The sequence below is a fragment of the Colius striatus genome, chromosome 12 (genome assembly GCF_028858725.1).
Source record: "Colius striatus isolate bColStr4 chromosome 12, bColStr4.1.hap1, whole genome shotgun sequence".
NCBI classification, from domain to species: domain Eukaryota; kingdom Metazoa; phylum Chordata; class Aves; order Coliiformes; family Coliidae; genus Colius; species Colius striatus.
The window spans coordinates 22,679,385-22,702,634 of NC_084770.1; the positions used below are offsets into that span (position 1 = coordinate 22,679,385).

General features: G+C 52.0%; 1 protein-coding gene across 11 annotated transcripts in view; it reads left to right on the forward strand.

Annotated features, from left to right (window-relative positions):
- The window catches only part of VEPH1 (ventricular zone expressed PH domain containing 1), a 98,538-nt gene extending 90,749 nt beyond the window's left edge, over positions 1–7,789 (forward strand). For 8 of the 11 annotated variants that reach the window (XM_062005612.1, XM_062005611.1, XM_062005610.1 and 5 more), the window contains one exon: positions 1,817–2,881. In XM_062005612.1, coding sequence (XP_061861596.1) covers positions 1,817–2,053 — 237 coding nt within the window. In that variant the 3' untranslated portion in view covers positions 2,054–2,881. Of the gene's footprint in view, positions 1–1,816; positions 2,882–7,733 lie in introns of those variants that run through there. The other 3 variants (XR_009819512.1, XM_062005618.1, XM_062005615.1) reach the window with 3 other exon arrangements.
- Positions 7,790–23,250: the final 15,461 nt, after the last annotated feature.

A 23,250-nucleotide genomic window follows, 5' to 3' on the forward strand; every position in this document is an offset into this window, starting at 1 on the left:
TGGCTGGTACCAGTGCCAAAAGCACTGAAAGACACAGGGCTGTGGATGGCTGCAGTGGTGGCAGAGGCTCCTGCCCATTTGCATCTGGTGCTTGTCTCAGTCTTCAAGGCTGGCCAGTGCTTGCCTGAATGAGCACGACAGCACTGCCCCGTCATCTCTGGCGTCGTGGAGCAGAGCTGGGTGCTGTGTGGGTGTTTGGCCTTTACACACTCCAAACCTGACACAGAAGAGGCATTGTGAGACAGCCAGCTGGCTGTGCCTGCCTTTCCTGGAGCCCCACCATGAACCTTCCCTTCATCAGAGGAACCATGTGGACAATATTCGCTCTGTCTAAGCAATCGTATGGCCAGTGGGTAAAGGGTTGGCAGGACAAAACCAAAATAGAGGAGATCCAAAGGAGACCCACATCCTAAACTCCTGGAAAAGTGTGGTAAACTCCTTCCACAGCAACGTGCCTAGGGTGTAATCAACATTCTTTAGCAGCCTGAGGTCAAACGCTGTGTGGTAAGGAAGGGAGGATGTAACTTTTGCTACATAGGCTTTGAAGTGTTAAGGCTCTGGCTCCTGGGGTGCCAAGCTGTGGTTCTCCAGTCTGCTGCTGCTTTGTATTTTCTGTGATATGATTTTCATAACCTTTACCCCAGGTCAGATATCAGTGCAAAGCCAACTCAAGGGGGCCATTCAAGTCCCAGAGAGGAATCACAGCCATTGGGCTTGGGACTCCTTTTGGATGGTCTTTTCAGATGAGCTTTTCCTTAGAACAGTAAAATATTCCTGGTTCTTGCCCAAAAGGATTGAGATGTTATTGCAGAAGGCTCCCTGCCCAGTTCCGGTCCTGCATTTCAGCCCTGGCCCGCTGGGACAGCAGAGGAAGCCAGGGCAGGCAGAGCAGCTCTGGAGAGAGCACTTCCCACACTCTCCTGCTCAGGATAATTCACCACTCATTCTCCCTCAGATCAGCCCAGACCTTTCCTGGATGGTGGCAGCAGAAAGCTTTGGAAAATCTGCCTTACTCCTCTTGGTAAAAAGTATAAGCAGCTCAACATGAGAAACATCAATATTCTGGAGGAGCCAGGGCCTTGGGCTTAAGCTTCTCACCTGGAGACCCAACTGGTGTATTTTTAATGAGCTCATGAGCCTGCTCTCCTGCAGGCAACCTCCATGACTTTGTACATCTCTCTCTTACACTCCCTGTGTCGTGTTTCTTGCAATGACAGATTTCCTAGACAAACCTACTGAAGTGTATTCAAACTGTGACTGAGCTGTGCCACGTTCTCCATCCCCTGCTGAGCAATGCCATGGTTTCCCTCATCCCTGGGTCAGACACAACCTACCTGTTCTGTTTTCAAAACCAACTAAAGGAGACGCTGCTTCCATTTTCTGGGGGGGAATCTCTGAGGACAGAAAACTATTGCTGCTTAAGAGAAAAGGGCTTTTTTCCAGTCCTGGGTGTTTTTTGTCCCTAGGAAGCATTTGTCATTGGCACTGGCACCATGAACAGACATCATCATTATTAGAAGCCAGAGAAGGGAAAATCCAATGCCACCTTCATTAAAAAGTGCAGATGCTGAGGGAGAAGAGCTCATGGGCATCGATGGGGACCCTGGTCCATGGGGTGCAGTACCCCACGACAGCTCCCACGGATGGGAGGGGGGTTCCCACTCCCCCAGGGCTCCTTTGGGAAGGAACACATCCATGTGTTGGCCACACAAGCACTGTTCACTGCCCAGCTCTAGACACACCAGCTGCTTACTAGAGTGGTGGAAACCCTGCCAGATGAGCTTGGTTCTGTCTGTGTGTGTTCCCTGTGTTTCAGAAGGACGACCCCGAGGACTGTCCCATCGAGCTCAGCAAGGTGCAGAGTGTCAAAGTGGTGGCAAAGAAGCGCAGGGACCGCAGCCTGCCCCGGGCCTTCGAGATCTTCACCGACAGCAAGACCTACGTTTTCAAGGCCAAAGATGAGAAGAAGGCTGAGGAGTGGCTTCAGTGCATCAACGTGGCCGTGGCACAGGCCAGGGAGCGTGAGAGCCGCGAGGCCACCACCTACCTGTAGAGCCACTGGCACCCTCTGAGACCATCCCACTGCCATACCACGGACCTCTAAAAACCTCATGGGCCACAAGAAGCTGTGGAGAAGACCGTTTGTGAGTATGAGCCGGGGAAGGCTTTTGTGCAGCACCAGAGGCATCAGTAACACAGTGATGGAGCACTCCTTGCTTGGGAGCAGCTGCCATGTGTGAAAGGCAGGACTTTTCCCTTCAGCCCAACAGCCTGCAAGCCAGGAGAGGTGATTAGAGACAAACCTGGACTCCTGCCCTTGCTTCCAGGACACACAAGGTGTCAGTGTCTGCAGACACTGCTGAGACCACTCGAGTGCATACAGACTTTCTGCTTTCCTCACTCGCTTTCTGTCTGTAAAAAGGCCATTTGCCGCCTTATTTCATCTCAGTGTGCCTTATTCTTTCACTGTTCATATGCATCTGTAGAAAAAAAAAACCCAAATTTGCTACTTCTTTCTTGAGCAGTTTGTAAGATTTTGAGTAAGTTGATACATTTAACTGTTTGGAGTTACTTTTTCCTGCTTTTCCCCTTCTTTGTAACTGAATGTATTGTTTTAACAATTATCTTCCTTTCTTTTTTAATTCCTTTCTCTGTTTTGTGACTTTCCAAAATTCCCCCCAAAACCTGAAAAATTCCCAGTTCATTTGATTGTCACGCTCAAACAATTCCAAAGTGGAGGAAGCATGGTAGAGAAGACTGAAAGGAAACGAGGAAAAGCAGACCAGAGGGAGGAATGAATGAATGAAAAGTCTGCAAGTGAAGAAAACTGAACTCAGAGATGGCTCAAGGCTGAGTAGAAATAAAACCTGAATTTATCCCACCTGGAAAAATGTATCTTTTGCAAAAAGCTGTTGCTAAAAAGGAGTTCAGAGGGGGAAGAAAAAACAACTGTAATGCTCTTTACTGTAATGAGTGTTTTCCATCCAGGAACAGAGGGAGCCCACAGCTTTTTTGGAGATTCCTTGCAGAGCACAGCAATCCAAGCTGCTCTCTGAAGTACCTTCCTGTGGTGTTCTCTGGGTGACTTGTGGCTGTGGCTCTGTGACAGGAGGGCAGCAGGGGCTGGCGAGAGCGGCTGCAACTGCAGGGACCTGCTGGGGTCAGCAAAAGCATTTGGGGAGGGGGGAGCAAGAGGAATGACCAGGGAATAAATGAATTCAGAGGGGATCTGTTGAGGAAAGCTGGTGCTGCTGCTGGAGCCTCTTGTCAGCAGCCACTGCAGGGTTCCTGTCTTGTGGCATAGTTCTCCATTGAAGTGCAGCTTGAACAAACACACACCTCTGAATTTACAGCCTGACTTTTCCACCACCCAAAACACTCTGGACTGTCTTGATTTCCCTGGAGTTTCTGCTGGTCAGCAGCTCTGAATATGGGGCCCAGGAGAGCTCAGGAACTGTATTCCTCCTGCCTTGAATTTCTCTCTTTTGGGACCACAGGGCCAGGGCCAGGCAGGGCTGGCACTGCAGGCTGGAGCAGGGGGAGGCATTGGCCTTGCCTTACCCTGTCCATGCCCCGGGGGAGGAGATGGGCATGAAGCTCACCTGGAAGAGATGTGGAGGGAGAAGGATCTGAGCAGGACGGACCCATCTGCCTGTGTGTAGGTATGTGCAAATGGTTGTTGTCACCCATCTGAGGGGGCACAGGCATGTGCATGGGGCTGAACATCCCCCCAACTGTCAAGGCAGTTCCAGGTCTGAGTGTGAAGCTCATGCACAGCATAAATGTGTCTCTGTCACCAGCCTCTGGCTGTCACCGGTCACCTACGTCCTTCTTTTCCATCTCAACGTGATTGAAACAATATGGGATGCATAGTTCTGTAGCTAGAGAGACCCCAGAGGTCCCTGCCAAAAAATAATTGCATAAAATAAGAAGCTCAGCCACACTTGTCCTGCCTCAAATTAAAACTTGGAACACAATGAAAGAGAAATTCAGCTGGCAACTTATTCTAGGCATCTTCCTAAAAGGAGAAACACAGAAATCATCAATCTAGTTATGGTGAGAGCAGGGAGATTTAAAAAGTAAATAAATAAAAAATCCTACTGTTGCAGATTTTCTTCTCCAGCAAATACTTCAATAGCTTTATTGGTTCTTTTTAAAATAGCACGAGTCGGAGCGCTCTGGGCTTGAATAGCTGCTGCCCTCGGAACAGGGAACACGTTGGTAGCTCCTGCTGTGCTGCATTTTCTTGGGTGGTTTGCTCATCCCTTGCAGGAACCACCCAGGATGTGTGGGCTGCTCATGGCCTCGACCTCTGGGGAAGGACCGCAGGGCAAGGGTGGGAACAGCAGCACTGAGACTCCTCTGCCAGGACATATCAGCCTGCCCTCCTGCACAGCTTCTGGTACAGCAGATGTCATTGTCCCTGAGTGGGAGGAGTTCAGCTTTGCTAAAGAATCCTGTCGTTGGGTCAGTGGAGGAAAGGAGCCTCCCCCCAAGGGAGAGAGGGACGAGTCCCAGCTGTGGCTGGATAGGACATGGAGCCCTCCTGGTGTATCGGGTCCCAGGGCAGAAGCAGTGCCGTTCCAGGCTGGGGGGGGGTCCTGGCTGTGATGCTGGGGCTCAGCAGCCACTCCCCTGTTGCAGCCAGGAGCCATGGCAAAAGGTGATCTGGAACCCAGGCTGCCAATGGGGAGAGCTCCCAGCCCAAAGCATCACCCTCCAGCCCTCTGCATTCTGGGGACACAGCCCGAGGTGCAGGATTTAACCTGAGCCCACAGTTGGAAAACCAGACCAAAACCCAGCCCTGAATACTCCTGAATGCCAGAAACTTCCAAACCCAGCCCGAGTTTCACAGATCAGCATTTCCCTGGGAAACACAACTCCTCAAAACACTGGCTGCAGCCTCCATGGACGTTGTTGTGAGGACAGCAGATCCGCTTTTCCTGGAAGAGCTGCCATCTGCCGTGGTCCCTGCACCACGTCACACGTATCTTTCATGAATCCGAGGCTGGGCAAGCGTGTGGCCTCTCGTCACACTCGAGCACAACCGGTACCCAGCAGCACCCCTTCGCCCCAGCGCTGGTGCAACCACGCGGGGGAACGGCCGATGGTTTTGGCACGGGAGGGCTGGCTCACACCTTGCAAGGCCGGGATGGAGCGATGTCAGTGCTGGGATGAGCTGGCTTCCACCCCTGGGCAACGGCAACAACAGCCTGGGGTTGCTTAAAGCCCAGCCACGAGATGCTGGGGAAAACCCCTCCATGGGCAAAATCTCTTCCTCCTGCTTCCAGTTCAAAGCTGCTGTCGTGAGCATCCTTCCTCCTCTGTTTCAGAGATGGCTGTTTGCATCTCTACAAGCCTGAGATGAGCTTCTCCTGCACAGACCTATGTCCCTGAGAGGTCTCCTGTTATCCAGACATCCAACTGATGGTGGGAATCGCCTCGGGCCCTGCCTGGGTCAGAGCAGGGATTCACAAGCACCCATTTGCCAGACAGGCAGCACTTTGGGCGGCTGCTGCACTGCAGATGTGAAAAGCACAGGGCTCCTTCAGCTGCTGTCTCCCTTCCTCTTCTCTCCTCTCCAGAAGAAAGAATCATTGATTTCTTACCTTCCCATTGCCCACTCGTGTGCTCTGGCTGCCCATGGCTGCAGGGAGAGGAACAGTGAGGATGGGCTCCTCTGGGTTCATCTCTGCTGCATCCAGCCATGCTCAGGGAGAGGAGGAGGCACAGCAGGGTGAAACAAGAGGGCTGAGCTGCACTGCCAGTGACACCACCAGCTCCAGCAGCTCAGGGGAACAGGCACAATGAGGTCACACCACAGTAAAAGGTTTGGAAGACAAACATGAAGATTAATGACATTTAGCCAGGGGAGTGATAAGTAACCACCAGCCTCTCCAACAACCCTAACCACTCCATCTACTTTCCTGTTGTTCACAAGCAAGTCATTCTTTGTCTCAAACATACCTGTTCTATCCTTTTTGCAAAGGGCTGTTTCTGATCCCTTGCCACCTACTGTGTGCTGGGCAGTTTTTACTGCCCCAATGGGTATTCCCATGCCCGGATGGCAGGATCCGACCTTCTGCAGTCAGATGCCAGACGACAGCGGCCTCCCACAAACCTCCTCATTAAATTGTTATTTACTCCCCTGTGCTTGAAAACTCGAATGAAAACTGTGGGCATTTTTTGCCGTGTTTACTGCAAGGTCTCCAGGGGATCCCGTTCTCTGAAGTAACGCTGTGGGAGCATCCTGGCCGGGCTCTCCCAGCCCCATGTGCTGCCAGCACTGCCTCCTCCTCCCAACGCTGCTTCCTAGAAATACGAACCATAGGTTGCACATCGAAGCTGCCTTCCCAGGGCTTGTTTATGAGAGCTGAGCCCAGTTCTGGAAAGTTTTCCAGGGAAATGTTACCCTGCAACTCCCTCCAGCCTCCCCGAACAAAGCGTTCCCCGGCACATTTGACAGCAGCAGAATGAAACAGGCGGTACATGCTCAAGCACTGCATCCAGACACCATGTGCAGGGTGGGTATAAATGGAATAAGCTGGACATTATTCTTCCAGGCTTTCTGATCCCCAGCTCAGCAACCCATGGGAATAACTTTGCCTGCTTCTTGTTGACAAGTCCTCTAATTCATCGCGGTACCTATGACTAATGCTGCTCGGGTAAAATCCTTGGCCATGCTGAGGTCAAATGCAAACCTCCTATTAACTCTAATAGGGACAGAATGTTACCCTGACCCTTACCTGTCATAGTGGTACCTTTCACTTTCCTGCAGTCACTCAACTTGTCTACCTGCAGAAGCACAAACCCTTCCCTCCCCACTGCCAGATCTCCGGCCCCAGCTTTGCAACAAGAAGTATCTTGCTGAGAAAAGCTGGTCCTGTCTCTCCTACTACCCTTGAGCATTGCCCCTGGCTGGAGTGATGTGCAGCCACCCCATGGGACTGTCCACCTGCAACGTCCCTGCACTTTGAGGCCGTGACAGGGCTCCAGGCAGCTTTCCCTGCCGAAATGGTAGGAGGAAGCAGGAAATAAACACCTTTTACAGGGTTTGTTTGGTGTTTTTCTTCACAGAAACATGCCCACGCTGGTTAGAAAGTGTTTATATTGCACCTGTGAAGGAACTGGACCTTGATTAATTAGATGTCAAATTACAGTGGGCTCAATTCTACCACAAATATCACTGTTGTCTAATTAGGTGAAGAAAGGAGCAAAACCAGACTTGATTCGTCCAACTGCCTCGCTGAAGTGACTTGGAGCTTTCTGAATGGTTTGTGTTGGGGCTGGTGGTGTCAGGATCAGCATGTCCAAACAGTCCCACCTGGGACCCCCAGCCCTGCCCTGCCCAGAGCCTCTGTCCTGCCCCAGCAGTGCCACAGGAGCGCAGCCCAGTCCTGGATCCCAGATCCCACTGGAGCATTGACAGGTTTCAAAAGACTTACATGTACTTGCTTCTGTAAATGCAGATACTGTAATATAACTCCCCTGACCACCTTCTGTGGATATAAGGCATTCAAAAGGCTGTCCTGGCATTTAATTGACTGCTGTGCTTACTACAGACTGGAATCACTTGGAATTTTTGGGACAGAAGTACTGATATGCTTCAGCAATAGCTCTTAAACGTTGAAGGGCCAAGTTGTGCCTGCTGATCTCTGCCCCCCATCTCTGCCCTTCACTTCCTCTGGCTCCTCAGTGTCACTCCAGACACGTGATTCCTGTCTGTCTTGCAGATAACGCACGAGGAAACTGGAATGTGAGGGCTCCTTGCAAACCAGGCCATGGTTCTGCGGGCTGGAAGCCTCAGAGAAGACTGCTGGTTGGTGTCAGTGGAGCTGCAGCCCAGGGTCACTCCCCGGGTGGGCTGAGTGGCTGCCTCATCCCCGGTGTCTCTGGTTAAAGATCACTGAAAAACGTGATCACAGAAGGGTCACAGGTTAGGAGCAAAAAAAACCCAACTCTGTTTTCTAGTTACTGGAAGCTATTCGTGGAAAATATGTGTGTCTGTAAGAGGTTCCTTTGTTTTCACTTACTTTTTGTCAAAGATAACTTCGCATTCCCACGTAAGAGCCTCGGCAGTGGCCACAAACCTGCACTCCCTGCAATGACTCCTCACTTATGAGTAAACAACAGGAGAAGGCCATGTGTCACGCAGTGCAAACCAGAGCTGCAACCAAAGGTCCCTGCCTGTGGTTTGGGGCTTCCAGCCCAAGGGAGAACATTCGTGGTAAGCGATGTTGTTTTGCCTTTGAAGAACACAAGTGTGAAGATCCTTTGCTCCAATGCAGGTGGTGTTTAGACAAAAGCAGGGCGTGTTTTTCCAGCTGTCCATGGCTGTGCCTCAGTTCTGACACGGAGAAGCCTACAGGTCACATGCAGCAGGGACAGGCAGGGCTGTGTTACTGCTGTGTTCTCCTGCTGCTCCTCAGTATTGCCACTCTTCTCAAGGAAAGAAGTGAATGTAAAATACAGCAGCAATCAAGAAGGAAACAAAAAAACACCCAAACTCAGGGTCCCTTTTACTTTGGCCATGTTTCAGTGAAGCCCCTCTGCATCCCACTGCCCAACCAGCAAGAGCCCAGGACCAACACCAGCATCAGAGAAATGGTGGACGCACGTTGTCCACCAACACCTGGAAGGTCTTTAAAACATCAGCTGCAACCTGAACTACAAAGAATCAAAGGCACTTTGTAAACACATCCCATGTGTGCCCTCTGGGACTGTGGCTTCCATGCTGGCTCTACACCAGGGGTTGTACAGGATCGGGTTCACTGTGTTTTCACCACATGCCTAGCAGGTCTGGATCCATCAGGACATGTCTCCAGGATAGCCAGGCCCAGCCAGTTTGAGATTTCCACCAGCAAGGCAAAGAGAACTTCAGATGAACTCTGTGGTTCTCCTGCCCCAGGGCTGGGAGTCCAGAGACCAGTCCTGGTGGCACTGCACCAGGCAGATGCCTTATGTTCACAAAAAGCGTAAATTATGGGTCTAAAATACCACAACACTTCTGATAAAGCCAAAATGCCATCCTGCAGGCTGGAGCGTGGCCAGAGCCAGGCATTGGAGCTGGGGAAGGGGCTGGAGCACAAGGGTGCTGGGGAGGGGCTGAGGGAATGGGGGTGTTCAGCCTGGAGAAGAGGCTGGGGGGAGACAGGAGCACTCTCTGACACTCCCTGACAGGAGGCTGCAGTGAGCTGGGGATAGATCTCTGCTCCCAAGGGACAGGACAAGAGGAAATGGGCTCAAGTTGCCCCAGGGGAGGTTTAGCTTGGAGCTGAGGCAGAACTGTTTCCCTGAGAGGGGTGTCAGCCCCTGTGCCAGGCTGCCCAGGGAGCTGGGGGAGTGCCCAGCCCTGGAGGGATCCCAAAGCCATTGAGCTGAGGTGCTGAGGGCTGTGGGTCAGTGCTGGGCTGGGCAGGGGAAGGGGAGGGCTGGGACTGCAGCAGCTTCAAGGGCTTTTCCAATTGAACTGATTCTATGATTCTATCTCATTGCATCAGCCAAAGCCACTTGGATGCTGTGAGTAGGGTGGGTGGCAGAATTGCCCAGTGCAGGTGACCTGCAGCTGCCTCGAGCATTTCAGATCATTTTAGAGGACAAATTACTTGATACCTCTCACTTTGCTGAACACACTACCGGCTGCCTGCTGTTGCTCCTGCCTCCTGACAGAATGGCTGATGCTGACAGGCAGAGAAAAAACCCCAAGACAGTAAATGTTGGAAACATTTGTCCTATGCAAAGTTATTGCAGCCAGGATTCATCAGTAGCTTGGTAACCACCTCGCAGCCCTCCAGGTACTTTTGTGGCTTAACAAAAATTCAGCAAATCGAATAGGAGCAGAGTATTCACAACTATTTCCTGCAAACTGCTTCAGCCCCGTTGAATACTCCCCACCTGGCTGCATCCTAGGCCATCTCATCCCTAAAGGGAACACGTGTGAAGAGCAGTTGCCCTCTTCTAAAGGCTTTTCACTGTGTTTGGGGCTCCCCTTTCTGCTGTCTATTAACTCCCTGCATTCACGGCCACTCACTTTCTCACTCACAGCCTCCTGCTGCTCTGACAAGGACATGGAAAACAGCCCCATTTTATCAGCAGCCTGTTGTACATACTATTATGAAATGAGAAATAAACCCCATGGGTAAAACATCAGTACTGGTACTAAACTGTAAAGCCCATAAGCCTGCTAAGTGCAGAGAAGGCTGTGATGGGTGGGTTGATGGGCTCAGACAAGAGCCAGCTGCCTGGCATCATGTCTCTGGCAGCAACCAGTAGCAGAGGCTTAGTGGGAGAAGACAAATACCAAGTCACCCCCTGCCTGCACCACCCTCTTTGCTGTCACCAGTAGATGCCTCAGGGACCTCTAACATCAGATGCTCCCTGCTGGTCACTGTGTCTGATAACGAGATCTTGCCAGGTCCTTTCTAGAGCCTTCCATACTCTTGGCCTCCACAGCATCCTGTGACTACCAGTTCCACTGTTTAATTATGTGTTATGTGGTTGTTCCAATGTCCTTATCTGCAAATCTTCTAATGGCAGCATGGAGAGCACCTAAGTGGTTCAGTTGCCCAGCTCTGAGGTTTCTTGCCTCCTTTTCCTTACACACAAGCCCAGCAGGCCCCATGAAGGCTTTTTGAGGCTCCCACAGCAAGCACAGCAGGCAAATGGAGCTCTCACATTTATCTGAAATGTGAAGCTGTATCTAAGCATTTAAATGCACCAGGATCTTTAGGACATTCCTGTTTACTGCTTCTGATCATCCCAGTCAGAAGGAGCAGCACAGAGGCTCGTACCATACAGTGTAACCGCAAACTAGACCACAAGCCCGTTGAAAGATGAGCAAAATAGGTCTTTTTCCCCCTCCTAAGGAGCTAATGGGTCTTCTAAACTTTCAGGGCTCCTGAAGAATTCACCATGTACATCCATCTCAGTTAAAATACTGCCAGCTGCCAGCCCTGTAAACCTGGCCTTACTCTGAGAGCATCAGCCAGATGAACGGCTGTCGGCAGCACTTGGGGGCTTTGTGTGTATCATATTTTGCCTCTTCCTTTCAATCTGCCTCTCTTTAAATCTATGGCTCTAATAATGGTACAGCAAGACCTTTCTTTCCACTTCTGCATCTACATCAGTCACTTTCTCTAGTCCACTCCTCTTTTCATTTCTCTTTGGAGAGGTTCATCTCTTTTCTTTCCATCTGAAAGATTGGATAGTGATTGATGGAGGCAAGAGGAAAGTGAGCCCCTGAACATGTGGGATTAGAGTTCCCACTACCACAGTGGTTTCTATTTTTCAGCTCCTGTCCATCAGCTTTACAGTCTCCATGGGATAAAGTGGCCCCATGGTAGAGGTTCACTGCTTCTAGGACCCAGGTTACCCCTGATATCCCCCAGAACAGCACAGTCACAGGTACGAAGCAGTGGGAGGTAAGTGAGATAAAAGAGAAAGAAAAGAGAGAAGGAAGAAGTTTCACAGACTTTTATTCAGGAAAAGAGGCTCTGGGGAGAGCTTACAGCAGCCTGTCAGGGGCCAACAAAAGCCAGAGAGGGGCTTTTATGATGGCATGTAGTGACAGGACAAGGGGTGAGGTCTCCAACCTGAAAGGGGAGAGATTGACGTGTAAGGAAGACACTCTTCCCTGTGAGGGTGGTGAGGCCCTGGCACAGGTTGCACAGAGAGGCAACCCATGGATGCCTCATCCCTGGAAGGGTCCAAGGGCAGGTTGGATGTGTCTGTGAGGACCCTGCTCTGGTGGAAGCTGTCCCTGCCCATGGAAGGGGGTTGGAGTGAGATGGTCCTTCCTTCCAACCCAAACCATTCTGTGACTCCCGTTAATGATGGAGCAAACCAGGTTTTCCCACCTCCTAAAGAGCAACTGCACTTGAGGTGGGCACACAGAAGACAGTGCCTGGGCTCACAGAGTTGATAGACAACCAGCTGATGGGGATTTGGGAATCAGCTGCAGGTGGCAGAGTTCTATTAAATGGGCAGCTGTGAGAGCTGGAGGCACAGAGGAGTGATAGTATGTTTACTGTTTTAAGAATGAGGTGATGGCTTCAGGCTTCCTGGTGACAGGGTGTGTTGGAAAAAGATATGTCACCCACCTTCACAGATCACAAATGTTCAGCAGAAAAAGCCCACCTAAAGGTATGAAGCTACTGGCTCCAGTCCATGAAGCTCCTGCATTTGCTGAAAGGTGAGTGGTTGCCTGGAGAAAGCCATTGTGTGATCTGCTGTGATCTTGGCCTCATCAGAAAGAGTTCCACTGCTGCTGGGAGCAGGGTACTGAGTACAGGGATGTGTGCTGGGATCTGGGGCAACTGTTCTAGAGGTGGTGTTGTGGCTGTCCCCATCCCCTTGCAAGGCCACCTTTGCAGGAGCTCTGAGAGAAGCAGGAGAATAGGACAGGTGGGTTTGGCCACACTGTGTGTTGGGTTTTGAGTGCATGGTGGCTTCTCTGAAAGGAGCAAAGACCTTTAGGTGAGGCCTCTTTCTGGTCTGGAGTCACTGGAAGGAAGGAGCAAGTGTTTGGGAGAGCACATCTCATCTGAAATCATGTTGGTTCTCCTGATGGGGTGTAGACATGAGACAGAACTGTCCAGACAGATAGCTGAGATCCTGATACTTCCACCTGCCTGAGGTGTTTGGGTCTTGCATTAAAGTTGCAGTAAACTGTGAATTTTGATAGTGATAGTGACAGGCTTCCAAGGGAGTAACTGAGCTGTGCTGCTGGCTTCCATGGGTGACACTGTGACCCCACAGCAGACCTCAGGCAGTTTTCAAGAGGGTACAAGCCATGTAAGTCTTGATCTGCTGCCAATAAAGTCAAAAGGTCTTTCTTCCACCTCTACCAACAACACTGGCAGGTGCAAAAGGGGCACAAAATCGAAATGAACACACCATGAGTCTGACATAATCCTTTATTACTGCAGTCTGATTTTTCAGCTAATGCAGGATAAATGTGGGACTTCCCTTCTAAAGCTGAGCTGCTTGCCCTTTCAAAGCAGCCAGCTCAGCATCTTCTGCCCCCTCCCCTGCTTGGTGGAGGATTAGTGCTGCAGGATCCACTTGTAACTTCTGCACAGATCTTTCTCCAAGCAGCTGGAGCTGGGCCTGAGATGATGGGTGTTGTTTGGATGGGTTTTTTTCGTTCAATTCTGTTCCATTGAAAATCTAACTTTACCCAAGTTGGAACAGTAATGTTCCTGTGTTGGCTGGTTTTGTAGTAAAGTGCTGCCTCCTGCTGGGTAAGAGGCCCTGGGATAAAGCCTTTCTTCTGTGATTTACTGTAAAGTGCTTCTTTCACCTGAAGTACAGGTGCAGTGCCTTGGCAGGAGTTGCTCTGATGGTGATGAAATAGGAGGTGTGTTTTGCAGACTATGGCAGAGAGGAAACCCAAGTGCCTGTGGATACAGGGCTTGCAGAAGAGAAGAGGTAGAAGGAGGTTTCTCCTCCCCCTCTGTTCTGCCCTGCTGAGGCCTCGTCTGGAATCCTGTGTCCAGCTCTGGGCTCCCCAGCTCCGGAGGGACAGGCAACTGCTGGAGAGAGGCCAGTGCAGGGCCACTAAGATGCTGAGGGGACTGGAGCATCTTCCTTATGAGGAAAGGCTGTGGGACCTGGGGCTGTTCAATCTGGAGAAGGCTGAGAGGGGAGATATCATCAATACTTACCAGTACCTAAAGGGTGGGTGTTGAGGGGATGGAGCCAGTCCTTTCTCTGTGGTGGCCACTGAAAGGACAAGGGTTGATGGGCACAAGCTGGGACACAAAGTTCCACTGGAATAGGAGGAGCAAGTCCTTTGGTGCTGAGGTGAGGGAGCCTTGGCACAGGCTGCCCAGGGAGGGTGTGGAGGCTCCTTCTCGGGAGGTTTCCAACCCCACCTGGACACGTTCCTGTGCCCCCTGAGCAAGGGGAACCTGCTTTAGCAGGTGTTGGGCTGCAGCAGCTCTGCAGGGCCCTTCCAGCCCCCACCATTCAGGGACTCTGTGCTTTCCAGAAGCTCAGTAAGCCTTAGAGCAGCTTTAAGAGTCTCCTGGTTCAGACTGTGACATGTTCCAAAAATTAAGTGATAGAATTGGTCGATTATGTTGACTAGAAGGATTGTGTTAACCCAAAGCCTTACTCTAACATATGGTACCACACAGTATGGGGAAGCCTTGCTTACCATGTGTAAATCCCTATTTATGCCAGTCTTTGGATGAGCTGTGTCCATCTACACTCAGAAATGGGCAGGTAATGAGAATTTCCAAGCCTTCTCTTGTTTCTAATTAACTGATACTGAAAAAACCCTGGGATATGGGTATCCCAGTCTGCACCTGTATGCCAGCACACCCTGGCAAGGTACCCCCTGTCTACACTTATAGATCAGATTGCTCTGGGGACAGAAAGCTTATTGATGACAGTCTTTAAAGTGCCGGTCTTGCGCTTGCAAATGGCCTGTGGTCTCACAGGTGGCAACATCTCTTGGGCAAGCAAAACCTTGTCTATATATCACCAATTTAACGTCCTCTCCTTCTGCTGGCGAGGCTCTTGGTGTCTCGGTGTCCCTTCACCCGTGCCTGAGCGGGGATGACACGAAGCCAAGCGCCCTGACGCTGCTGTGCAGAATGGCACCAAGCCACTAGATGGCAAACAACCCCTGACAAAAGCTGCGCTTGTCTTCTGTAAACAAAGCCCGCAGGAGAAACGATATCCCTGGCAGAGGAGCAGAGATGAAGCCTGATGGACCTCATCTTTCTGCTTGGACTCATTCTCTGGGGAGGAGAAAATAGAATGAGATACCTCTTGAGGTTAATAACACACTTGAAAAGGCTCTAAAGGCCTTGCAAAGGATTGCAAAGCCATGGAGGAATGCTCAGACAGCTCAGGGGCTGTTACAGCAATTCCCACAGCGAAAGCAGGCGACAACTGAGCCGCTCAACTCACCCCAGCAGCACTGCCTCTCTGCTCTAGGCCCTCCCCTGATTGCCAGTTGCTATTTTAACACTTGGATGCTAGTGGAAAGAGGATATTGTTCAATGATAAAAGCAGCTTTTCCTATTGTATAGACCAAGGGCTGCTCCTCAGACTAACACAGCAGTAGAGGTGGGACGTCAGGAGGAGGAGGAGATGCTTTTTCCTCTATGCCTCCAGCAACAGGACTAGGAGTAATGGCCACAAGCTGGAACACAAAAAGTTCCACTGGAAGTTCTTTGGTGCTGAGGTGAGGGAGCCCTGGCCCAGGCTGCCCAGGGAGGGTGTGGAGGCTCCTTCTTGGGAGGTTTCCAAACCCTCCTGGACACGTTCCTGTGCCCCCTGAGAGAGGGGAACCTGCTTGAGCAGGGGCTGGGGCTGCAGCAGCTCTGCAGGGCCCTTCCCATCCCCAGCATTCTGTGATTCTATGAGAAGTTCTTGCTGCAAAAAAACAAACCAGCCACAGAGCAGGAGAGGGTGTGTGACCTTTCAGAGAAGTTTTGAGAGCCTGCAGCCCTTTCTGGTAACCCCTGCGTGGGCCTGAGGCTAGGCTGCAGTGCTGCTGTTGCTAACCCTGCCTGCACCCATCCACTGCTGAACCACAGCTGAGTACATGCCAACATGCAAAGGGATGAAGCAGCGATCGAGTTGCTGGATGTTTATGTGAGATGAAGCATTTCTGTACTGACTGTATCCCTGTCTGTAAGGGAAACACCTGGTGGAACTGCTGGCTGACTGCAGCTCGATGTTTTCTAGATGGTGCAGCTCCTCCTGTGCTCTATCAGATAATGTTTTGGGAGATGCCACCCCCCCAGCCCCATTCTCTGCAGCAGGATGTGGTCCTGTGGCCTCAGAGCACTCACTGCTGTAGCACAGAGCCTCTCATGGGCTCACAAACATGCTCCACAGCTGCGTGGCCAGCCAGGCTCCACAGGCTGATGGCTAGGAAAGCCACCCCTGCCTTGCTTGCAGAGCAACGTAGCGGTGGGGTTGAAGTGGCTGCACTGGGGCTGCCAATGCAGCCTGGATGGGCAGAAAACAAGAGGTGGCTCCCAGAGCACTGAGCCTGTGCAGCACGTGTCCTCAAGAAGCTCCCAGGTAGAGCTATTCAGTCTTAAACAGGTTTTCCTAGGAACTGCTGCTTGGGCTCAAGTCAAGCTGCTGCTCATGTGGCCCCAGATGAGCACAGGATGTGTGGGGCTGAGGTTTGCAGGCTACAAGCGTCACAGATAGTAACCTCAAACCAGGCACTGCACCCACAGCAGCCTGCTCTGAGAGCAGAGTGAGTCCTCTCCACACAAGCTGGCCTCATCTGCCTTTTTCTGTCCTTTAGAGCTGCAGGCTTATGATGCAACCCCTAAAAATAAGTTCGGCCTCTCCCTGTAGTGACAAATATCCTCCTGCATGAAGCAGAGCTAAATCTGTCTCTGCTGTGTGCCTCTCAGGATACAGCCTGTTCTTTCCAGTCCCCTTTCATGCTCTGGGCTAGCAGCTCTGCTGTGACTCATGCCAGGTTAACAGCTTGCCCCTGCTGCTCCTGGCTCTCACACCCACAGCTGCCAGCCTGCTCTGCTCATACACCCATGAGAAACACATCCCCACACAGAGGGTCGGCCCCAGAGGACTGCACGCCAGGGACAGGCTGGAGCGAGCTTCCAGCTCGGGTCTTTCACGGTCAGGGTGGCATGGTGCAAAAACCTCTCACTGGAGGGGCTGTGCTGTGAGTTTGGGGAATCTGTCCCACGTTCAGTGTCACACTCTCCCATTTGCTGTCTCTCCAGGTGGAAATCCTACCAGACGCACAGTGCCTTCCCCAGGCTGGACCCGAGGAACACGTTGCCAAAGGAGTGCCTGCAGAGCATGTCACCGCTTTAGAGTGCGTGGTGACCCACTGCTGGGGATAACACAGAGCTTGGCCGTGCCGTTGCCCTGTTCCCAAGGCTGTCTGCAGTGCTGCTGACCCTCTGGGGCCAGGCTGTCCCGAGGGAGGGGAGAGCAGAGCTCGCTGCCTGCTCCTGTGGTATCAGCTGCAGCACGCCCTGGGGACAGGAAACTGCCTGTTCGTGTAACACCCTGCCATAGTTTTGGGTCAAACCTGAGGTACAGCAGAAACTACTTGCTTCTCAGAACCATTTGGCAGCAGAGACATCATCTTATCGCTGTCACATGTTTTGGGTAGCTCTGTTCAGGCCGAGGCAGCCGTTACAGCCCTCAGAGCTGCCAGCCTGCGCTTCATGTGCAACTGCAGCCGCTCCTGACCCTGTGAGGTCTGTGCCAGACGTGACCTGGGGAAGACCTAACCTTGCTAAGCTGCTTTCACCCAGCCTCACAAGAGGCTCCAGCCTTAAAGGTATCTATCTCTATATTTTGGCCACCGAGGCATTTAGAGACACAGGCACAGGTTAGGGCCTGAGCTTGCTGCAGTTTCAGGCGTTGCCATCCAGTCAGCCCCTGCCCCCTCCCTCTGACAGGGCTTGGCACTGCCAGCCTCGGAGCTGCTGGCACAAAGGTGCATAACCTGTCCCACCTCCAGGTGCTGCTGATGGGAGCTGAGGTTCATGTGGCTCCTGTGCCTGGGCAGGAGGGCTCCGAGCTGCCAGTGCTGCCCTTTGGCAGGAGCTGCCGGGCGCAGCTCAAAGGCCGGAGCGTGAACGCCGGCTGTTAGCTGGAGCTGCACATGTTTATCGTTTGCTGTGTCTCAAAACACTTGGCTTAAGGCACAGCTCATGTGCTGGCAGAATGGGCAAGAGCTGATCTGCATGGGAATATGACTTCTGCTGCCAGATCCTCACCTGACCACCGTAAGGTCTGATAAAGTCCACAAGCTGCTGCTTGAATGCCAGAGGAAAACAGCTTCGAACCACAATGACTCTGAGCACAATGTTCCAGGTGCAAATGCATCCCAAATACTGACTGCAAATAGGAGAGCTGGTGAGCATCAGGCCCCAGGGAACGCTCACACATTGACACCCACGGTGAGTGTTCTTTATTGACTTAGTGTATGACAGAAAGTGAACCAGCTAGAGTGTATTGTGATGGGACACCTGAAGCCACAAGTCCACAAACCCAAAAAATGAGAAGCAGGGCTTTAATTAGCATCCAAGTGCTGCAGATCCTGCACTGGTGTCTTCAGAAAAACCTAGAAAACAGTTTTACTGAGAAAGCAAAAGGCAGCAGGTATTGTATCTGGAGTACAAGGTCTGATGTGCACCCATATTGCACTGAGCAGTGTATTTATATATTCTAGATGACAGCACCCTTGGGGAAAAGAAAGGTTTCATTTCACGTGGGGACAAGGTTTTAATCTTTTCATGCTGAAGACTTCAAGCCAGGCACCAGCAGTAGCTTCACTGGAGTTAGTGAGAAATGAGTAACGCCAGGAGCAATGCCACTGAAACCACGAGAGATGCAGGCAGGGGAAGGTGAAGAATCAGGTAACACAAAAGACATCTATAAAAGGCTGTATCTATAATCACACTTCTGGTTTCACAGCAAGTCAGTAATGGCAAAACTGCTGGCTGTAAACTTACACTCCTGAACTTCTCTTTTCTCTTTCAAAACCAGTGAGTAAGAGTTTCAAGAACTCGCCCTCTGGAAATTATTTCAAACAGCCTCCGTTGTTCCTCTGAGCTCTTAATTTAGTGGCCAAAATGGGAGTAGCTAGAAATCCTGTATAGGAGTCCCTCATTCCTCTTCAGCAGAGCAAAGCACTGTTTCTCCAGCCTGAGTGAATTTCACTCGAGGTTTTTGGTGCAAACCCAGTATCTGACCCACACTGGACGTGTACTTACAGCCAGAGGCCTGTTAGAGCTGACAGCACCTTTTTATCCCTGAGATGGCAGATAATTCCAGATTGATGGTTAATTTATCAGGTTCAGCACAAAGAATGGAAATCAATCTCCTAAATGGAGATCTCTCCCAAGCAAAAACAATTAATGCAAAGAGTGAATGATGTAACACCAGCCTCTGTTCTCTGAGGCTGGGCTACTTGACAGCAGACACTTCAGGTATCAGCTGCCAAAGTATCTTGCTGCCTGGTTTCCTAGCCTGTTGTTTTCTTACACACTGACACCTATCATTGTTCAAGGAAACTGGATTTTTGTGTCACCACAGGTTCTTCCTGCTCCAAGCAAATCCCTTCTGCTCTGTTAAGGTAACAGGGCGTTGCAATTTGCAGCTCTTTGCCCAGAGCCTGTTCCTGTGTTATCTTTTGTGACACATTTGCTGGCAAGCCTGTAAAAACCCCAGGGAATCTTAGGCACTGAGGTGGCCTAATTACCTGCTCAAGAGAGAGGTTTTAGGATACCCTAAGCTCCCTTCCCAGCAGGCTGGTGGGCAGAGAGAGGTTTTAGGATAACCTAATCTCCCTTCCCAGCAGACTGGTGCTCCTTTCCTTTCAGCTCAGCCAGTGCAGTCATGACTCAGCTGTGGAGCCCAAAGCTGCAGATGGAAGCTCAGGAGAAGGAGCAGACATCAATGCTGTGTGTGCCTGTGGGCTGTTAGGTGTGACGGTGTGACACCAGGCACATGTTATCTGAGCTCCCATTTTAATGGCAGCAGCTACCTGCCTGCAGTTGATTTAAAGGAAGAGCTTCCAGCAGCTGTGCAGTCCCAGGCCAAAGGACAGCAGTTGATGCACTCACATCCAGGACTAGCCCAGCAGTTATCAGTTGCTGCTGTTTTCCAACAGCGTGCTGTACCTTGGCAACTAAGCAAGGATTGACTAAGCTGTTTGGTTAACAGGCTGGAGCTGTCTGCTGGGGGCATTTGTACAGCCCAGGGCATTGCTCAGGGGGACACCACCTTCTGTGGACTCTGCTGCAAAGGAAAACATTAACATCACTCCCTGTTTACCAGCTTGGAGAGATCTGGTACCAGCACACAGGCTGCTGCAGTTAGTGACAGGACAAGGGGTAACGGGCGTAAGCTGGGACACAACAAGTTTCACTTAAACACGTTTGGTGCTGAGCTGAGGGAGCCCTGGCCCAGGCTGCCCAGGGAGGGTGTGGAGGTTCCTCCTCAGGTTCCCAAACCTGCCTGGATACGTTCCTATGCCCCCTGAGTGAGAGGAACCTGCTTTAGCAGGGGTTGGGCTGAAGCAGCTCTGCAGGGCCTTTGCCCATCCCCACCAGTCTGTGATTCTGTATTTTTAAACATGCTACAGCAAAACTCTGTGGTGTAGTTAAGGCTTCCACTTGTGGAACAGCTGAGGGGATGAGGCATTGCTCAACTTCAAACCACTGGGAATGGTAAGCATGGTATGGGCAGGTTGAGCCACCTCAGGACAGCAAGCACACATCTCCAGGTTCTGAAAACATCAAAAGGCAACTTAGAAAACCAGAGTAAATTAAAACAGATACACAATTGCTGTGTGCATGGAAAAAACCCAAACAAACTAGAAAACCAAAGGTGGGCAAATTCCACCCCAGTGGGTGACAACCACTACCCACATGACTCCTGCTTCCCCTCCTCTCCAGCTTGGCACACATTGCCAACTGCCAGGGAAACAGAAGGAGCCATCTCCCTTCTGCAAACACCAAGGAGCCCAATATTTTCACCTTCAGAATAATGTGAGGTTTGGAGAACTGAGCCAACCATGGTGATTATTTTTCCCAGCTTCTCTTTTTATTACTGTTTCTTCGGTAGTGTTTGGTAAATGGTGCACAGGGCTGCCGTGGTGGGGTCACTGGGCTTTTCTCAGCTGCCTGAATGGATCACAGAAGGCTGCTGCAGGTCTCTAAAAGGCCAGTGACAGCCTGTGTGGGTTGTGGGATATTTTTTTAATCTATGTGAAATTGTTTTTAAGATCTGAGTGGCCACACAGTGTGTGGCTAAAGGGAAGGAGCTTGTGAAAGGAGGAAAACAGGGTGAGCATGCTGACCCTTCCAACTCACTAGAATCCCTGCTGAGTCATGAACCTGTGAGTACAGCAGCTCCCCATTAAATGCATTCTTTCTATAAAAAGCATCTTTTTGGTGATAGTTAGAGACTGGCTCTCAAACCCCACACTATAAATGGAAAGGATGGCTGCAAAACAAACATCGTGTACCATGGACTCGGTGATCTTTGTAGAACACTTGCTTGCAAAGCTAGGAAAGCTTGGGGAATCATTGTAACGGTCCCACAAAGCAAGGTGCTGCACCTGGCTGCTCCACATCCCATGCTGGCCGCTCTGAGGGCAAGCAGACCAGGACACGTGCAGCCCAGCCTCCTCCAGCACGGCCCCTCCTGTGAAAGCCTGGCAGACCATGTTTCTGCATGTATTTTTCTCATTCCAGGTCAAAAACCTTGGGTTTGTGCTTCTCTACAAGTGCTTTTATCTTAAGCTTTCTTAGCCCAACAAACCCTGGCAGCAGTGAACTACTCTGACCCTCTGCTCAATTAATTATTACACCATGACCTGGCCCAGCTCCACGGGAGTTAAACAACCTCCCTTCCCTCTGCTCATCCTCAACAACCGATGGAAACCAAATGATCCATCTTCTCCGTGCCCTCTGCAGCGCTGCAGCCTCACCCTCCCTGCAGAGCTCTGACGGGGTCAGAGCTGCACAGCCCAGGACAGCCCAGCATCTGACTGTCAGGAGTCCCGTGGGCACGTGTGGAATGGCTGTGGCTAACAACGGTGAGCATGCTGTGAGATCTGCCCCACTGAGACCTGAGATACATAGAAGGGAAGCAGGAACCTCCCCCATGATGAAGATAAGCAAATCTTTGTGAGAAACAGACCCCCTGTGCGTAGTTAGTATAGAAAGGAAGGAAGGAAAGACCCCTTGGTGTAACCTTTGCACAAACAAGATAAGCAAGTCTGCTAAAAGGCAGTTTGGGTGCTAATCGACTCTGAGCATCCTGGTTATGCTGAGCGAGTGACAAAACCAGGCAAGTTGTGAGTTGTGACCATATAGGGACAAATTGAGTTAAAGTCTACATGAAAGGACCACCACAAACCCTTCCCCAGCTTGTGTTGTGACAGGAGCGTGCTTTTGCGGGTCAGTGTGCACGTTAGCAGAGATCCCATACACGCCCAGCACTGCCGTGAACCAACATCGGCTTTCTCAACTATCCTTTGGTTTGGGGAGTTTTCATGGGTAGTTTTTGGTAAGGTCACTGCTGCCCAGCCACAGCCCTGATCTGCAGCCCCACAGCAGTTTGCTGAAGGGCTGCAAGGTCAGGCCTGTGGGCAACCAGCTCTGCTGGCTTCAGCGCTAAGTGTGAGGAGCAACCAGGAGCGTTGGGGAGCAACCCCCGGGCTGTTCCCGGGAGAGGAGGGGATCTGAGGGGCGGTCCCATGAGGTGAGTTGGTCGCTGCCACCTGGCCTTAGCCCCTTCTCCTCAGGAGGGCCCTGTGGAGGCTGCCGGAGGAGGCGCGGGCTGCGCACGGGGCCGTCCCTGCCCCGTCCCGCCCGCCAGTGTCGGCTGAGGGCAGAGCCCACACAACATGGCGGGCGGCACGAGCGCCGCTTCCGCCACTCAGGCCGGGCGGCCAATCAGATGCCGAGGCTGTGTGCTGGGGCGGGGCTTGCCTCAGTTCGACTGCGGCTGCGCGGAGAGCTAGTCCCGGCCGGAGCGCGCGCGGCCGCGGAGGGATACGGCTTCCGGGGCGCGGTGTGGCGTGCCGAGAAGTGATGCAAACGCCGGCGGGAGTTTCCCGATGAGGGTGTCTGAGGCGGTGCCGGCCGGCGGCTGCGGGTACGGCCCTGGGCCGTCACCCAGCGCCGCGCCCCGCGGCTCTCCCGAGCTCCTCCCGCAACCAGCGCCCGCGGGAGGACGGCTGCGCTCTGCCCCGGCACCGCGGCGTGCCCGACGCCTTTCTTCCCTCTCAGGAGCGAGGGCTGAGCGTTGGGAAATCCCGGCGCCGTGTGTATTCCGTCTGTGGGAGTGTAACCAAGGGATCTGTGTTTTCTTAGAACAACCTTTTCCGGGCACAGCGCGAGGTGGAAACGGGAACGCTTTTTACACTGCGTGTCGCGCCGTGTGGCCACGCAGCCCAACGCGGTGTAACGAGGGAAAACACGGGGCTTCCAGCAAGCACGGCTCGGCAGAGCGACCCGAGCCCCGGTAGCCCCTCACGCTGGTCACCGCGCTGGCTGAACTGCTGAGAGGGGAAAAAGCCCCCCGCATGTGCTGCGGGAGCTGCTGCCTGATCCACACGGCCCCGGGTAACGGGGCTGGGCAGGGCAGCTGTGACCACCGCTCCCACAACCCCCAACGTACGCTTCTGGAACCGCACCACGGCCGCCTGCCTCTTTTGCAGGGGGAAGCGCTGTGAGAAGAGCGGGTAACACCACCCGTCTCCCCCGGCCTCAT